Below are 18,661 nucleotides of genomic sequence, written 5' to 3' on the forward strand. Positions count from 1 at the left end.
TCGGTCGTACTGCGCAAGCTGAGTTTTATTGGTCACAGTGAAAACCCAGCAAAAGCAAGGTCCCTTCTCCACCAAACCCCCTCAGTGGCCGGCGACACGCAGCTTCTATAGATTTAAGGTCTCTGGCTGTGCACAGCGATGCAGTGAAGCGAGGGGGTGGCAGGAGGAGAGCAGCAGGAGATACCCCAATGCAGCTTCTTGCTGCTCCACATACTCTCTGAAGAGCTGATCTAAAAGATCATTTCCAGCGTACTGGCCATGTGTGTGTTTATTTGCCTTTCCTCACTCCAAGAGCAAACCCTGGGGCATCAGGTATTCCAGCCCCTTGTGCTTGTTTTCCAGGTTCAAAGCAGATCTGAGAGTCGTGTCCTCTCTTCAAACAGAAGCAGGGAGCAAGGAAATTCCTGCAAAGCAACCGACCCCGTTCAAAAAGAAAAGAAGAATTAAAAACAAGAGGGAGGGAAAGAAACCTCCTTCTTTTCCAAAGGGAAAAACGAAAGGAAGATAAATCCAAACCAACCCCCCTGTGCCCCAGGGCTGGCAGAAGGTGTCTGGATCCCAGAGTCTGTTGTGTTGGTGGGAAAAGCCCAATGACCTCCAGCCGTTGTTGGCAGCCTGAACACCCTGTCCCATGCTCACCAGGGTGCTCCCTGGACACGGGTTCCTTGGTGTTGGCTCCATGCCCCATGCCTCCCACTGTGAAAGGCCAGTGGTCCTCGGTCTGAACTCAGCGATGCTCTGGGCACTTGGTTTTCCATCCTGCTGAAGATGTGATTTCTCCTTTAGCTGTTGCAGGTTTTGCTGTTTTAAATTCACAGTCTGATCCAAAGAAGAGAGAAAGAAAGAGAGAAAGAGAGAGACTGGATGAAGTAGAGGAGGAGGAAGAGTTTGGAGCGGGGAGGGAGGGAGCATGAGGCACGCCAGGCTCTCCTATGCGTAAAACTCCTCCTGCTTGTCAGGCTTCTGGTACGTCACGTTGGCTTGCTTGGGCTCCTCCAGCGTGTAACTGCCCTCATCCTTCTTCTTCATCCGGTAGATGAGCAGCATGACAAGGAAGGCAGCGAAGAGAGCTCCCACCACGCCTCCCACGATCACCGCTGCAACATAGACAAACAGCACATCCATCAGTGCTGCCCCAGAATGGCTTCCAGAGCAGATAATGGAAGGGGGGGGGATAATTTTGGATTCCAGCTTGGTTTTGTGCTTTGCAACTTTCCTCCTCAAATCTATGGTTAAGAAAACTGAACATTAAAGTGAGGGCTGATGCAATGATGTGGTTCAAGGAGCTCCAACAGCTCCCCGGGGGCAGTGATGCTGAAGGCTGGGTAGGAACTGAAAGTGAATGGCCAGAAGCAGCCCAGGCACAGAGAGAGGTCCCTTGTGCAAGGAGGGTGCAGAAAGTACCCCCAAAATGATGCTCATTTGGGAGCCTCCCAGCATCTGCCACGCTCAGCTGAAGACCACCAGAACAATAGCTGCTCTTCAGTGCCATTGCCTCCAGCTCTCTTTAGTTGGTGATGGGACACTGGCCCTCCTGCCCCATCACTAACGTCCCTTGCAGTCAGAGGTGGCCAGCTGGTTTTCAGCCAGTACCATAGCACATAGGATCACAGAACCATAGCATCATTTAGGTTGGAAAAGACTTTTAAGCTCATCCCTTCCAACCATTCCCAGCACTGCCAAGGCCACCCCTAACTCATGGCACTGAGGGCCTCATCTACAGTGTGTGAATGCTTGCCACCTCCTGGCTCCATCTTCCTGTCAGGCACTTGTAGGCAGCAATCTTTCCACTAACATCCTATGTTTTCCCTGGAAAACCATCTTAGCAAAAGCAAACTGTGCACAGATGTGTTCTCTCCTTGCATAGACATGAAGACCCTTAGGAACCCCTCTCAGAGGCCCTGGGGTGCCTGTTGTGGGCTATCCCACATTTGACACTACCTCGATGTCCTGGGGCAGGACCATCCCAGCTCTCTGCCCCATCCCTAGAGCCCCAGCTCTCACCTATCAACACTTCTTTCCTCTCCAGGATGTTCTTCTGGGGGAGCTGAGCGGCCGAGTTGCCAGAGTCTATCGTGTTGTCCATCAGCCCTGGCTCCACGTTCCTGCCTGGCCCGGGTCCCGATGGGGGGGTCACCACAGCCATCACCTCATTGCCGAGCTCGGGACGAGTTGTCTCTTCCTCCTCCCGGATCTCAAAGTCCCCACTGGGGCCGCTGCTGACCGGGACCTCCACCTCCGTGTCCACGGCTGTCGTCACCTCCCCCGGCTCCATCTGGGAGAAAGGACAAGGACCAAGGAGTGGTTCCTGCCTGCAGCAGCTCTGATGTGTCCAGAGGAAGGACATCACAGTGCTGATGACAGCAGGGGACATGGGGGATAACGCTGGGGTGTCCCTGACCTGTGTCTCTGATGTGGATGATTACACTGCATCAAGTCACACAACCCCACACCTTGATGGTCACCACAAGGCTGAGGCCACTGTGGTTGAGCTGGACCATTCTTATATGTTTCTATCCCAGGTACCGTGGGATGCACAAACTCTCACCTGTTCCCTGTAGCTCTCTCTGAAGAGAGCCCCACATCCCAGACCCTCATCTGGGCTCTCTGTCCCCAGTGTAGAGGGATGGATGGCTGAAACATCTCACAGATGCCTCCTTGCTGATGCAACTCTTTGTGCTACAGAAACATAGCAAGTGTAAAGATTGATGCCATCAGACGAGTCCCAGGGAGGTCCCTTCCTTCTCCTTTTTCTCCTTTCAACCTGCTTCTGTGGTTGCAGCCCTGTGGCATAGGGCAGAACTGGGAAGATGGGTGCAACTTTAGCCTAAGAGCTCATCTCAGTCACCCCTCTGGCAGATTCAAGCCATTCCCCTTGTCCCGTCCCTACAGGCCCTTGTCCCAAGCCCCTCTCCAGGTTCCCTGCAGCCCCTTTAGGCACTGGAGCTGCTCTCAGGTCTCCCTTTCAGGAGCCTTCTCTTGTTCAGGCTGCCCCAGCCCAGCTCTCTCAGCAGAGCTGCTCCAGCCCATCTGTGACCTATACATTGCCTCCTGCTCATCCCCACACCTGCAGCTCACTCAGGGCCAAATCCCCCTTTACATCCCCCCTTGCCCCAGCAGCCTGACCCACTGCATGTCCACATGCTGCACTGGACCACGCTGAGCATCCCTGAGCAGAACCTCCCTGGGATCCCTGCTTCCTGGAGCAAACAGCTCCCTCCACATCCGCCTCGGGAGGTTACAAAGCTCAATGGGCCGAAGCTGGGGCAGGCGAGCAGGAGCCCTCTCCGTATCACACTGCCCCTGGCATGAGCACATGGCTCAGTGCTTCCCACAAGCAGGCGGTTTTGTGACAGGGATTAATTGAAGGTCAGCGAGAGCCCCGAGCACTGTACATACATCTACATACAGAAAAGAGGGACTGGTTTAGACAAATCACTCCTCCTTTCAGTCAAAAGGGCCCCCCGAGGGGTTCTGAATGAGAGATGGAGCAGCACATTAAACCCCCTGCTCAGGACACCCAATGAGAGTTGGAGCAGCACATTAAATCCCCTGCTCAGGACACCCAACGGGCTGGAAACGCTCCGTCAAGCTGGAATTGTGAAGCACTTGGGCCACCCAGTGACAGGCTGCAAGGTGGGGAATGGTGCAATGAGCACCAAACCCAATGCACCAAACCCTGGCAAGGCAGAGCTGGGGGCACATGGCATACCCTGTGTGCCCCCATTATCTCTTATGCCAGCCCCATCACCATGCTCTGCCTGTGCTAAACCCCCCACCCTTTAATCTCCCATCTCCAGCTCTCCAAATCTTCCCATCTGCAGTGATTGGAAGACCCCAACTTGGCTTTGACCTCCCTCTGAGCAACAGGCTAAGGACGTATCAACACCAGAGGCTTCCCATCACCATTGCTTGGCTTCCAACACAGCCCACGAGCCCTTTAGCAGGTGAGAAGGGCTCCTGCCTCCTACCTGGGGGGCTTCTGTGGGTGGCAGCGTGGCAGGACTGGAAGGCAAGGCAGTGCTTTTGTCTGTGGGCTCTGCAGTCCTGGAGGTGGTTGGTTTTGGCAGTGACCTGGGTTTGGCCGTGCTGGTGGGGACAAGCCGCTTTGTGGCCACCTCCGTTGCGGTGCTGGTTGCAAGGCTGGATGTGGTGGGGGTCTCCAGGGTGGTGGCCCGGGTGGTGGCTGCCTTGGTGACAAAGGGGAGCAGGAACCTCCTGATGGTGGTGGGCTTGGCAGTGGCCACGGTGGTGGTGCTGGTGGTGGTGGTGGTGGCCGCAGTGGTGGTGGTGGTCGTGCTGGCGGTGGTGGTGGTGGTGGTGACGGTGGTAGGGGGGATGCTGGCAGTGGTACTGGTGGTGCTCGCTTTCCAGCTGGGGATCACTGGTGTCTCTGTCATCCTGGGGATGTACTGGACGCTGGTGGTCTGCTCGGGGGTGGTGTCCTCAGCAGGGAAGGGCTCAAAGGGGGTAGCCACGGGCTGCACCATGGTGATGGGCAGCACAGCCGCCGTGGGGGGAAGAGAGATGGATGTGTCCGTGGGGAGGCTCACGGCCGTCTCCAGCCCCGACTCCCTCTCGAAATCTGAAACAGGGGGAGAAGAATGAAGGGTGAAACATTTCCAAGGGCTGGAATGTACCTGGAATGTACCTGGAATGTACCTGGAATGTACCTGGCCTCACCCCCCCGCAATGAGAGCAAGGACTGGTTCCAGGCTCAGCTGAGCTTTAAGTTCCCTTCCAACCCAAACCAGGCTGGGATTCAGTGATTCTATGGAATTCCCATGTGTTGGCCAAATCCTCTCTCTGAGATCAATGAAACCTCTATAACACGGCATGTGCCGTTGTGCCGGAGAAGGACTAATCCTGCTCCATAGCACCAGAGACTGAAATGGGAAATGGAGTTACCTGAGCCCAGCTTTGGGACAGTTCCCTTTGCTTTTGCCTAGGAAAGGGCAGCTCCAGAGGTGGATATGGGCAATCCCTCCCTACATCCCATGGCAAGCCCCTCTCCAGTCCCACCAGGAACCCTTCCCCATAGATACTTACACCCTGAGCCCGAGCCCGAGTAGACATCGTCCAGTTCATCATCCCCAAAGGGGTCATCGTCCCCAGAGCCCTCCAGGTCCACGGGCCTCTCATAGTTCTCATTGCGCCAGCGCTGAGCCTGCAGTGGAATGAGGACACACGTGAGCAGATCCAGCCCCACCAGACAGACCTCAAGGGGTAATGCATGGATTCAAGAGGCCAGGGAAGAGCCAGGTCATGGGCTCAGAGGCAGCCGAACCACCCAAACCGTGTGGGTTTGCCCCCAAACCAATTCACTGCTGCCAATCCTGCAGACAAGCTGACCTGTGGGGAGCTCTCATTGATGCCAATGATACTTCCCATGGAAACAAGCCCTCTGGAAAAGGGGGGAGAAAGTCCAACAACTGTTGGGAACTAATGGGGAAATAATCAGTTTCTCCAGCTCATTCCTGTTGGGTTTGGGTGATTTCTGTGTGATTCCTGGCACAGATGTGACGGTAACACAGGCTTCCCAGCTGCCTGTGGGGAAGTCTCCATATGAAACAATATCAGGCTTCACATATTCCACTGCTTTGCAGTGCTAAAACTTGAAGAGCCCTTGCTAGTAGGGCTCTTAAACATCTTGTTTTGCAGATCAAAGTGTCTCCTGGTTGCGTTGCAAGGAAACAGTTTGACACTTCATTACAAGCCAAACAAGGAGCCTTTGATCTGCAAGATAGCATCAGATGTTCCAAGATGTAACAAGGCAAGTGAGTACTTAAATTGGAAATGAAGGGGTTGAAAGGTCCCCATCACCTCTTGGAGTGTTTTACCTCTTGGCAGAGGGTTGGGGTTTCTTTGTTTTCATGCCAGATTGGAACAAAAACCAATCTTGAGGAGTCAGAAGGTCCTTGACATAGAAAATTGGTCTTAACTCGCATCGTGTCCCCACATCTCTCCTCCTGGACCCCAGCAGCTCACAAGGGAGAGAAACCCCTTGGCTGGAGCAAGATGCTCTGGGGCTAGAAGACACTTCCCAGGGGCTGTGAGGCGATTACAGCCCTGGTGCCCAAGCCAAGGAGAGTCTCTGGGTGCTGCAGATGTACCCCTGTTATCCCAAGCCTCTCTCCAGGTTTCCTGCAGCCCCTTTAGGCACTGGAGCTGCTCTCAGGTCTCCCCTTCAGGAGCCTTCTCTTCCCCAGGCTGGGAAGGCTCCAGGCTCCAACCTGCAGCACACAGATCCCAAACAGAACACAGATGTTTGGAGCTGGGAGCCTTTCCTCTGCATCAACCCCAAACCTGCCCTATGTGACCCCCATCACCCCCAGGCTGAGGGAGCAGGATCCATGCCCCAGCCCCACAGGGATCCATCCTCTTCCCAGCAATAGAACACCTCACAGGGCCAAAACTGGCTCTATGGAGACAGCATCCTGGATGTGAGAGCCTGCAGCAGAGCATAGAGATCCTCAGCCAGGTTTTGTCCTAAGTGGATTCCAGAGGATCGGCATCAATCACTGCTGTTTATACATAGAACACTGCCAGGGATGGGGCAGCCACAGCTCTGGGCACCCTGTGCCACTGCCTCAACACATGTTCATGCAGCTGTGGTGTTCCTGCTGCTCAGGAGAGGTGGAATGGGACCTAATGTGGGATGGCAGAGAGTTTCCCTTCTCTTCCTTGCCTGCAAGGCTCTGGAGGCTGCTCCTGAGCTGCTCCTGCATGCGGGGGGAGCTGGTGATACAAAACCATGACAACCCCTTACTCCAGCATCCTCCATCCTAAAGAACCACACAGCAGGACCAGGCATGGGGCACGTCCTGACTGCAGCAAGCACAGCCCCGGCTCATCCAGCCTCACAATGATTTACTGATGGAGCCTTGTGAGACATCTCCAGACGTTCCCAGTGCAGGATGGGGATGTCTGGGAGACGGCTGCTCCCAAAACAAGCCCCATGTGGTGCTGACGTACCCCTCCTCCCAGCCATGCTGCCCCAGCTGCAGTCCCCATGTTATCAGGTCAGGCTCCTGCAGTAAATCTTGGGAACAGTCGGTGTTTATTTGGATTTAGTGCTGCTTAGATCCCTAATGCTCCGCATGCCCCCAGCCCCACACAGCCCCCCTGCACCATGGGATGAAGGGGAGAGGAGCAGTGCTTTTGCCAGCCCAGGAAATCACAAATCACACAGGACGGCAGCTCCCATCCCTCACAGCCCCCATCGCATCAAAGGCGCAGCTGGCTGGATGTGTCCCAAAAGAGAAACCCCATCCAGACTTTATCCCAGATCCTGCAGGCTCCAGGTTGGAGGGAGCCTGCCGGCAGGATCCCTGGGTGTGCTGGATCCATCCCCTGCTGTTCCTGCTCCCTGGGATGGGGTCACACAATCAACAGGGTTGGAAAAGCCCTTCAAGGTCACCCAGTCCAACCGTTCCCAGCACTGCCAAGGCCACCCCTAACCCATGGCACTGAGGCCTCATCTCCACCATGTGTGCACACTTGCAGGGCCGGTGCCTGCAGCCCTGCCCTGGGCAGCCTGTTCCAATGCCTGAGCACCCTCTGGGGCAGGAATTGTTCCTCAGCTCCATCTAAACCTGCCCTGGTGCAGCTTGAGGCCGTTTCCTCTTGTCCCATCCCTTGTTCCCTTGGGAGACTGTGTCACAGACTGTCCTGACCCCTCTACATGGTGCTGCTGCTTGGAACAAGGTTTTCCATGGACTTCCTGCCTGCTTAGGACTGGGGGTGACACAAGTCATGTCCACCCCTTGCCCACGGTTGGGATAGGGGGACATGCTCCCACATCCTCTGTGTTGCCCTTTCTGGGTGCTCAATGCAAAGCTGGACCAGGCAGAGAGGGGCTCCTCGGGGCAGAAAGGAAACCCCAGCATGGGGAAACCCCAGTGTGATGCTGATCCTGGCCCCAGTGCTCCTTGCCCCACGCCACCCCCAGCTCAAGCCAAGGGACAGCAGCTCCATCCCTGCAATTACAGCTTCCCATCAATGGCTGTTGGCAGAGGGGCTCTCAACAGCTCAGCACTGCTTGCCCCAGCCAGGGGCAGCCAAGGCAAAGCTGCTGGAGCCCAAGCAGGGCTGCATCACCTTTGGTAATGTCTAAATCCATGGGAGGCAAAAAGGAGTGGGAAGGTTTGAGTCACCCTGTGAGGTGCTGGGTCTCCACCAGGCCATGCTCAGGGCTGTCCTGCAGAAAGGGAACTGCTCCATGTGGCTCTGTTCCTCCCAGCAAGGGAGCCACATCCCTGTGGCTCAGCCCATGCCAGCCGTGGAGACAGCCTGGGCCAGGGTCCAGCTCTGGCATCATCCAGACCCCAATCACTTGCTCTTTTTCCAGGCCTCCAACATCCAGAAAGGTCACAGATCTGCTATAAAAGGAAGTCCTGGTGCAAAGTGGTCTCCATAGACCATAGACCAGGCAGTCAGGTTTCAATAAGCATCCCTCCAGTGCTCTAAATGACCCAAAATAAGTGCCAGACCCAAGGGATGCTCTGGAGATGACATGGTCACTACATCAAGCTTGGACTACAAAAACATCCTCCACTTGATCCCAAAGGAGCCTTCTGGTCCCATAGCCTCCACAGGGCTGAGCAAGATGGGCTGGAGGTGATGCCCACGCAGCCCCTTCAATGCCTCTGCTCTGCAGCTTGGCTGGACTGGCCAGGAACAGCAGCCAAGGGGCTGGAGCAGCACAAATCACACCCATATCCCATGCTAAGAGCCTTGGAAAGCAAGTGAGAGCTCTGACCCTTTGGCCTGGGACTGTGGGAGCTGAGCAGGGAGATTAAAGAAGCTTCAGTCCCTCTTCATCCTCTGTGCCCATCACACCCACGCAGCACAGTCCCTTAAAGCTCCTCCAGCTCCAACCCCAGCCACAGGCAGGGACCCCTTCCACTGGAGCAGCTGCTCCAAGCCCCTGTGTCCAACCTGGCCTTGAACACTGCCAGGGATGGGGCAGCCACAGCTTCTCTGGGCACCCTGTGCCAGCGCCTCAGCACCCTCACAGGGAACAGCTTCTGCTTAAGAGCTCAGCTCAGTCTCCCCTCAGGCAGGTTCAAGCCATTTCCCTTGGCCTGTTCCTACATCCCTTGTCCCAAGCCCCTCTCCAGGTTCCCTGCAGCCCCTTTAGGCACTGGAGCTGCTCTCAGGTCTCCCCTTCTCTTGTCCAGGCTGCCCCAGCCCAGCTCTCTCAGCCTGGCTCCAGAGCAGAGCTGCTCCAGCCCTCACAGCATCATTAGGGTGTTACATTTTTTAGGGTGTTCCCACTAAAACCCTAAACATCAAACCCAAAATGTGCTGCCATTGCAAAAGCAATATTCACTGCTGAGTGCCTGGGTTTCACACCAGGAGGAAGGGAACCTTATAAATCAATTCATCTTTAACCACAGGGAGAGGCTGGTTGCTCAACCTCCCTGGGATGCTCTCAGGCCCTTCACCAGTAGCCATCAGCATAGCAACGGTCGCCATGGAAACCGCCTCCTCCATGGCGACGCATCCATGGCTGGTGCGGGGCTATGGGTGGTGTCCTCCAGTGCATCCATAGGATCCAGGTCTGGGGTCTATTCCCTACTGGGGGTCATGGGGAAGGAGGAACTGAATGACCTGATGGGGTGGGCAGCAGGGGGGGGAGGAAAGTTGCCTCCAAAACCACGGAGGAGGTCCTGGGGAGTGGTCCTTGTGGGGGGAGAAATCCCAACCTGATTCCCAGCATCCACTGCCTGTAAGACTTGCAGGGGGTCAGAGCATCACCCCACACCGCAGCAACCCTGGCTGAGGTGTTCTCTGACCCGGTCTGTGTGTGACTGAAGGCTGTGGATGTTCCTATAACTCTCCTGGCTGTGAGAAGCAGGAGTTTTCCCTGATGGAATCAGGAAGGACATAAAAAGAGCTGGAATTTGGTGGTTTCTAAGGCAGTTGGGATGCAGGCTTGGTTCATGTTCAGAGGTTAGGCAGGTGGTGATGGGGGACAAAGCGAGGTGGCCAGGTCCCTTTCCTGGCACATGTGTAAGGCTCATGGGCATTGTACATGGAGAGCAGAGTTGAGCAGTTCCAGAGGCAAAGCTTCCATATGCATCCTCCCACTGGTCCAGCTGCAGTCCCCAGCACCACACGTGAGGTCTGAGATGAAGAGGCTCCTGTTGTGGATAGACCTGGCATAGCAAGCTGGGGATGTAGGTGGTTTTATCCATCAGGATGGATGTCCATGGCCATCCAGAGGCCTCCAGCACAACAACAGGGCATGAGATGAGGCCAAGGCAGGGGAAAGGATGCATGTGGAAAGCATCAGCAGGGACGCAGGGACCAGCCCGCTCCACATCCCAACAAGTGGGCAAAGAGAAGGAAGGTTGAACCAGTGTGAAGCCATCCTAGAGAACAGGGCAGGGATGTAAAGGCGAGCACAAGGACTGGCTTGCATCCCTTCCCTCCCCACCCCTTGGTGTCAACCACAGGCGCTTGCCTCTGCACCCAATCCCCTGCCTACCCTGCTTGCAAAACAAAGAGCAAAACCAGAAAGGCAAAGTCCCAATGTTCTGTTTGCATTTCATCCCATTGAGACAGCTTTGGGAATCCCAGCCCCACTGGTCCCAGCAGCAGACCCACTGCCCTGCATGCTGCAAGGCCAAGAGGAGAGGACAAGGTGGGCAGGAGACTGGCTTTGGCCAGGATGGAGAGATGCAAACAGCAACGGGAATGCTGGGCTGTGTCATCCAAGAGAGATGCTGACTCTGGCCATGTTGGAGAGCTCGGAAGAACACAGCCAGGGTCAGTAATCCATCGGGGGCTGAAAACCTCTTTGTTCAGGAAAACCTGAGACCACAGCACAGGAAAAGCATCGATTATTTCTTTGTTATTTTCAATTAATCACCCTTTGAAAGCTCTTTTTGGCTGTTTTAGATAGCAAACCTCGATAGCTCATCCCAACGTGTGATTTAGTGATACTATAAACAGTTGAAATAATATTCGCTTGCACATAAAGCTGGAATGAAAACATTGTTTCTGAGCCTGAAAAACTCCACAATTCTTTTCCCATTACAGACAGAGAAAAAAATCACTGAATTTCCACTCTTGGATCCAAGGCTCAAGTTAAAAATAAACCAGTTGGAAAGCTGCTCCAGACGGCATCTCAGCAGCACAGGGACCTGCTGCTTTGGGAAAAGACCTCCATGTCCCAGCATGGTCAGCCCCAGCCAACGTTTTGCTCAGGGATTGATGCTGGAGGCCACCAAAGCTGCTTGAGATGGAGATGCCCATGGTAAAGGCTGGGCTAGGAGGCAGTTTGGGGTGCAGGATGCTGATGGAAAGCAGGGGGGGGGTGATGCTCACAGCCAACTGCTCACAGTGGTGTGAGCTCACAGAGGCAGCAGCCAGGTCGTTTGTGTAACTTCATTCTTCCTCTGATTAATGAAGCCCCTGCACAACAGCTGCCTAAACCCCAGCGCATTCGGATTTAATAAGCCCCTTATTTTATGCAAGTAAAACAATCATTAACATTTAGCAAGGAGCAGCAATTATTCTGGCTTTGTATCGATTCTCCACTGCCAACGCAGGCAGCGCTGCGAGGAGCCAGGTTGGGAGCAGCCTCATCCCAAAACCTGCCTTCGGACACATACACTTGTGTTAATCAGCACATCATGAACTGCCAGGCCTGGGCACCCTAACCCAGGCTCAGCTCTTCCTCCTTGGGATCGCCTGTCATTCTTTATCCCAGTTCTTCAATGGATTAGTGCCAGATCCTACCCATTACAGAGTAAATATCCCCGAGCCAGGGCTGGCATGAAAACCTCCCGACAAGGTGGATTGCTGCTAACACCTCATCTGCCTCCGGGGACATGGAGGGGAAAACAAAACCAAGCACAAAGCACAAGTCCCCACCTCCTGCTGCATGTAAATCCCTGAGGAAGAGGCACAAAGGAGCCTCGCATCAGCTGGGATTGCATCAGGCAATGAGATGGCTTCTTGGGGTCCCCCCAAGCCCTAAGCACCCCTGGGATCACTGTGTTTGGTTCCTGCTGCATCCTCAGTGGGTGGAAGTGTGGCCCTTCTCCCCCCAGCTGTGGGTTTGGCCAGGGCTGATAGGGCACTTGGCTGGGAATGATGCTGTCAGCAGATGCAGGAGTGGAGCAGGAAGTTCCCCAAGCCTGGATGAGCCAGCACAGGGAAAAACCAAAGCCAGACCCCTGGAGAGGGGAGAGTCCCATGCCACAGCCTGAAGCACCATGATACCCACTCACTCACACCCCAAACCCACGGTGCCATCCATCCTTATACTTGGAGCATCCTGCTAACCTGGGGGGGAAACAGAGCCCACCTGCATGGGATGGAGCAGAACCAGGCCAGGCTGGAGGGCAGGGATGGTCTTGCCTTCACCCCCAGCTCTGCCTCCTCCACCTCCCACTGTGCCTGGGCAGGCTGATCCCTTTTCCACACCAAAGGATCCACATCACGCTCCAGACTCATTAATTCCCATTGGACTGCACATTGCCATGGCGATGCAGGCAGCCCAGGGAACACACAGCACGATGCCCACAGCCCCCCATCCATGGATGCTCATGGTGGTGGGCTCCATCCACCATTCCCTTCCCGTCGGGAGCTGCTGCCATCAGCAGGAATTCCTCCCCATCATTACAGAATTGATTTAATTTGCTCTGCTCCATAATCCTATTGCAGCTTAACATGCAAAACTGTCTGGAGCTTTTCTCACCTTCCACAAAGGCTCCTTTCAGAGCTCCTCTTAGACTGGAGGATGAGGAGCTGTGGGGATACATAGGTGGGGATGTGCTGGGTGCTGCACCTTGCTGGAGAGCAGCCTCCTCACTGAATTACTCTCCTAATTACACCTGAGAGGCTTTTGGTGGGGACCTGAACTATTTACTCCCCCTTTACACCTTCATCACCGTCCTGGCCATTGACCATCAAAGGGTAAAGGAAAATGAATGTCTGAAAATAGAAGATGAAAATGAGGTTATTTCAGCCTCATAAGGGGGTTCCTCCATTCCCAAGGACTGCCCTGTTCCTTTTGGGGGGTCACTGGAGAGTCAAAGGCCCCATCAGCCATGGCCACAGCTGAGCACGAGCCCTGCTGAGAGCTGGGGGGGCCGGGGGGTGTTGGCAACAGCTTGAGCTCCTCCGCACACCCAAATCCCCCCAGCCAGATGGTTGGGTTGATTACACCCTTCCCAGGTCACCCGAGGGCAACACCAGCTCCCAGCGAGGAGCCTCACATAGGAAAAGAGCTTTCCTCCCCCTTCCCACCCTATTTGCTGCCAGTGGGAGCCCATTCGCTTCCCTTCCTCACGCCCAGGGAAGGATGGATACAGCAGACAGAGGAAAGCCACCACCATGCCCCCGATGCCCCATGCAGTGTTTGTGCATCACCAGGTTCAGTTTCAATCCACAACAGGCAGAAAGGGTGGAATCAAAGAGGTGTGGGATGGTTGGATGCACAGAGCCTCGGACACTGGCTTCCTTGTTCTCCAGCAGCCACACTGCATGGCTGGAGCAGGGGAAACCTAATCCCTGCTCCCTCCCTGCTCGGGTTTCTCAGCTCTCCCGTGTTAAAGCACCGAGGAGGCAGCAGCAGCACTAACAAAACACGATGGTGGCACCAGCCCTTGAGACAAGGATTTAATGCCCAGTGCATCACAAGCAAGGCTGGGATGGAGCAAGGTTTGCATGCGCTGCGCTCCCAACTATTCCATTTACTCCAAGCCCCTAAACCACAATAGACCCTGGCAAGGGGGGGGTAATCCTTGTCGAGACCATCCACAAGGACAAGACCCCAAGCAAAACCAGGAAGGGATGGGGCAAGAGCACATGGGTTAACGGAGGTACAGGGATAACACTGGGGACATCCGGTTCCTAGTGAGGTGCAGTGATTTCCTAGGACCAATGTGCCACTATCACTGTGGGAATGCACCTGATTTCGGGGGTGTGGAGAGAGTTAATCAACCAGCACTTGAAAGACTTGCAAACACCAAATGTTTCTTGCTTGACACTTAAGTAACTCCCATTTTTTAGCACCTTAAAAATAGATCAATGCATGATTAGATTCAGAGCGACCAGGTATTAGCACTGCAAAAGGCGTGTGAAACCCCAGCTCAGGCTCCTTGCAAACAGTGAGTGGTTCCCAGTGCACGTGGAAGAGCTTCTCAGCAGAGAGTAACCCAATTCCTGCTGTCTTGTCTCATCACTCAGCTCACCTATGAGCATTAGAGCAGGGTGGGCAGCTCACACTGGACTCCCTGCCCTTGCTGCCATGCCTAGAGGGGAGAGGTGATGCCACAAAGGCCAATAGCCATTCTGGGGCTGCATCCTGGCTCTATGCAGCCCCTCTGGGCAAGCAGCAACCATCCGATTCACTTCATTTCCCAGCTGCAAACCGAACCTCTCCCTCCAGAAGGGCTGAGGAGCAGGTTGATGTTTCCCACACGCAGCACATCACGCCTGGAGCAACTCAATTGAGGGAGAAAAAAGGTATTTCCTCTTTCTAATCCACACACAAAGAGCCCTCAACCTATATTTATCCACCCTGAACTTTATCTGCTGCAGTTACTCATCTGGAAATGTAATCAATCTCCCTTCCAACAGCACCAGCCCCTTCAGTTCAGTGCCTGCGTTCCCCTCCGCATCCAGAGGCGTTCAGCAATGAAACCTTGTGTGTAACAAAGACAATAAATACACAGCTTTGAAAGCACGACTTTGCCTGCACAGGAGAGCACCTGCATCTGTTCACTGCACTGCACTCTGCCTTGTGCAAAGGGAGGAGACATGGGCCCAAAGGACCCACTGGCTTCAGGAGCAATGGAACGGGCCGCAGCAATGGGATCACCCCAAACACAGGACGTGGTTCCCTGTAAGTCCCATCTGGAATAGCTTAGCCTCTGCACTGTGCACTGAAGGTAAGGTTTCCAAATGAAAGCTAATGCTCTGGACCTGCTGGAGATGAGAACCTTGACCTCAGTGGTGCCCATCTCTGGTTACTGGTCCTTGCCCAGGAAACACTGCAGGGCTCAGCTTACCAAGGTAATAAAAGAGCTGGAGGTTTCCAGCCTTATAAATGAGCAAAGCTCCTGCCAATGGACAAAACCACTTCGTGTTCTTGCTGTCCTTACACTGGGAATGGGGGATTTGAACGCTTTTTGTATGCAATGGGAAGCATTTCAAGGTATTCTGCCTGCATGTGATGGGTGGATGTATGAAAGGAGTTGTTCAAGTATATATATACACCCTGAGCCTCCTTGTTTCCTGCCCCCAGATGAAGTCCTCTGAATGCAATGTAACTAAACAAGCCTTTTCCATGCAGCCTTTCCAGGGATGATTGTGGCTGATACAGTGAGTGGGACAGCAGCGTTTCAGCATCCCCATGGGGATGACAACCAGTGGCCTTAAGGCAACAGCTACCCAGCACCCCAGCACTTGTAAGAGCCCAAGGGCAACACCGTGCCACCAGCAGAGAAGAGAGGCTGGGTACTGGGTACCGTACCCATAGGTGCTGAGTGCTGTGCCCAGGGTGCACCAGCAAGGACAGACACCCAGCATCAATTCCCTTCTCTTTAGGAGAGGAAATGTGTTTGCCAAGGAAAGGAGATCTCCAGCAGCTGGAAGCTGATGTCCATCATGGATGGAGGAATCCTGGGAATGGCTGAAGGCAAATCCCTGGTGCCTACAGAGCAAAGCATCCCCAGCCTGGGCACCTCGAAGCATCCCACCTGCGGGGTCAGAGTGGGGTTGCAATGACCCAGGGGACAATCACTGTTGTGCACTTACAACAGGCCCATACTGGAGTGGGGACAGACCCCACAGCCCAGCTGGAGGCTCCTGCATCACCCCTCAAGAGGATTAGCAGAGCAGGAGCCATGCAAAGGGACCGCTCTTCATCCCATGGATACAGCAGCATCCTGGTGTGACACAGACCTCCCCGACTGTAACTTGTAGGGCCTGTATCCTCTCTGCCATTCAGGTGGGGAAACTGAGTCACAAAGCAACTGGGCAGCATCTCCCCTCAAGCTTAGGAGAGGATCAAGGAGTCCTGGCCCCCATCTCACACAACCTTGTCCTCAGGGGGTGTAAAAAGCCAAAGCCTCCAGTGTCTGGAGGTGATGGGGCGATAACCTGGTCCAGCAGCGTTCCCCATGCACTCACAGCACTGTCCAGCCCTGCTGCAGTGATGGGGCTCCCCAGGAAGCAAATAAAAGGGAGGAAAAACCACCAGGAAAAAGCTATTTCCAGCTCTCCAGCCTTTTTCTTTTCCTTTTTTTTTCTTTTTTATCCAGATCTAAAATTGATTAAAATAAACCAGTGATCTGACTGAGCTGTTTCTATTTAGGACCTGAATAAAGACTCGCGAGCGCTGAAGCTTATCTGCTTTGGAGCTTTTTTCCCCCCAACCGTATCAGTTGCTCTAATAAAAGCTTGGGCCTCTCCCCACCAGCACTCACATCCCTTCCACCCCTCCAACTACCACTTCCATTGATTCCTCCTCTGACTGGAGCAAGCAGCCAGGTCCCCACTGCTGCTGCTCAGCAGAGCGGTGATGAGGTTATGACTCAAGCGGCTGCTGCTGAGTCCACCACAAACCCCTTCAAAAGGCAAGGTTTAGGTTAAAAACCCTGCTGCCTTCTCCCTGTTTGCTTTCATGGCTGCTGGTGACCTTCCCACCACATCCCAGCCCTGCACAGGGCTCAAAGCCTGGGTGCTTACCCAGCACCAGAAATGATGCTCCAACCATGAGACACGGTTTGCATGCAAAGGAGGCAGGCTTGGGTGCAAGCAAGGTGGGAAAGCAAGGCCAGAGCCTTGGATGAAGGCAGCTTCCCAGCTGCATCCAGGTCTCCTTGGCTATTGAGCTGTGGATGGGGAGAGCAGGAGCCCCAGCTCAGTGCTGAGAGCACATCCAGATGCTCATGCTGGGGATGGGATACTGAAGTGATAGGAGAGGCTGGATGGGGCTTGGAGCAAGCTGCTCTATGGAAGGTGTCCCTGCCTGGAGCTGGAGGAGCTTTGAGGTCCCTTCCAACACAAACCATCCCATGGTGCTATGAAACACTGGGGTGCAGCACAAGGATGGACAGGGGACTGTTCCCACTCACCTTGCTGCAACACAACCAGCACCAGGCTCACCCCAGCACTCGGAAGCAAACCCAAGCTCCATGCTCCCTTCCTCTGCCCCACAGCCGGTTCAGCGAGGGACAGGGTGAGGATTAAGGATGTGATAGCAAAGGGATTACCCGGAGCCCTTGCTGGGCACTCAGATCCTGAGGGATTGCTGGTGCCGTGGGGGGAGGGAGGCATAAAACCTCGTGCCTTTGCATCTGATGGGGTTTTAGGGTGTAATGAAGTGGAGGATTTACCTGGGGAGGCTTCAATGCTAAAATGCCAGCAGGGAGGTGGCACAAGCGAGCGCATCCATTGTAACACTGCGATGGGAGAGCAACCCTTGTCTGACCAAAGGGGTCAGGAATTCCTATCCCTCTGCCACTCTTATCCAGGCACCTGCACCCCCTTTTCCCCCATAAGGAAACTGAGTCACAGAGCACAACCCCAGCATGGCTCCATCAACCTCACACCATAACCTCTGAAACGAGCAGGAATCTCCCTTGCTCTTCCTTACAGCCACAAACATCAGCACCCCAAAGAGCACCCCAATGCCCACGTTGCCCCCAGCAGCCTGGAGCTCTCACTCATCCCCATTCCACTTCTGCCTTTCCTCATGCCTGCTTCCCAAAAGGCACAAGGACACGTGTCTGTAGATAAAAAGCCCTATTTTTAGCACCTGGTATCATGAACCTCTGGGACTCGTTACTACACATTGGTATCCCCAAGGACAAGGTTTCAGATGAGGCATCAAACGCAGGGATGGGGAAGGCGCATTGACATCAGCCAGAATGAAAACCAAGGGATGCATCTGAATGTGGCTGGTGGGAAGAGGGTGTCCCCTCCTCTCCCCATAGGAAATGAAGCGGTTTACACCATCCAGATGCACTCACAATGTGGGTTTGGGTTCACATCCCACCCTGGGGGTGGGAAGTGGCAACAGCTCTGCTCTCCCTGGCCCCCAAACCCCACCAGGACCAAACTGAGCCTATTGGGATGGACACTGAGCCCCCCAAAACCCCACGACCTCCCTTTGTCCCTCCTGTCCCCATGGCTTTATCTCCATAAGCCGATTGCCGGTGCGGGGCCGCCTGTGGTGAAGGTCCATGGTGCAGGTAAGGAGGTGGCAGGAGCCTGTCTGTGAGGATTAAAGGGAATTACAGCCACTGCTTAACCAGGCAGAGCAAGGCAGGAGTCAAGGTGCGACCTGAGAGTGGTCCCCAACCAAGAGCATCCTCCCCAGGGCTCCCTACTGGGAGATGGGTCCCATCATTCTCCATCTTGCTCCTAACCTTGGTAGGTCTGGTCCAAACCTTCCCTAAACACAGGCAGGAGATGCCCATGGGGTGTTTTCCCTTGTAAGAAGGACATGGAGCTGTTGGAACAAGCCTGAAGGAGCTGTATAAACCCGTCTGACTTGATTACATGGTCCTTTCTAGGCTTAAAAGCTACCAAACAAGGTATATCCATTATATATGTATACAAAACCTACCAACCAAGGTATATCCCAAGGTATATCCATTATATATATATACAAAACTTACCAACCAAGGTA

At 54.4% G+C, this 18,661-nt stretch overlaps 1 protein-coding gene across 1 annotated transcript in view; it reads right to left on the bottom strand.

Annotated features, from left to right (window-relative positions):
• Positions 1 to 250: 250 nt before the first annotated feature.
• SDC3 (syndecan 3) overlaps positions 251 to 18,661 on the bottom strand; it is a 32,402-nt gene continuing 13,991 nt past the window's right edge. Inside the window, exons 2-5 of the mRNA XM_034069183.1 lie at positions 5,050 to 5,167; positions 3,972 to 4,585; positions 2,005 to 2,275; positions 251 to 1,097 (exon numbers count right to left, since the gene is read on the bottom strand). Coding sequence (XP_033925074.1) covers positions 931 to 1,097; positions 2,005 to 2,275; positions 3,972 to 4,585; positions 5,050 to 5,167 — 1,170 coding nt within the window. The 3' untranslated portion in view covers positions 251 to 930. The remainder of the gene's footprint in view (positions 1,098 to 2,004; positions 2,276 to 3,971; positions 4,586 to 5,049; positions 5,168 to 18,661) is intronic.

Source organism: Melopsittacus undulatus, chromosome 14, assembly GCF_012275295.1.
Source record: "Melopsittacus undulatus isolate bMelUnd1 chromosome 14, bMelUnd1.mat.Z, whole genome shotgun sequence".
NCBI lineage: Eukaryota > Metazoa > Chordata > Aves > Psittaciformes > Psittaculidae > Melopsittacus > Melopsittacus undulatus.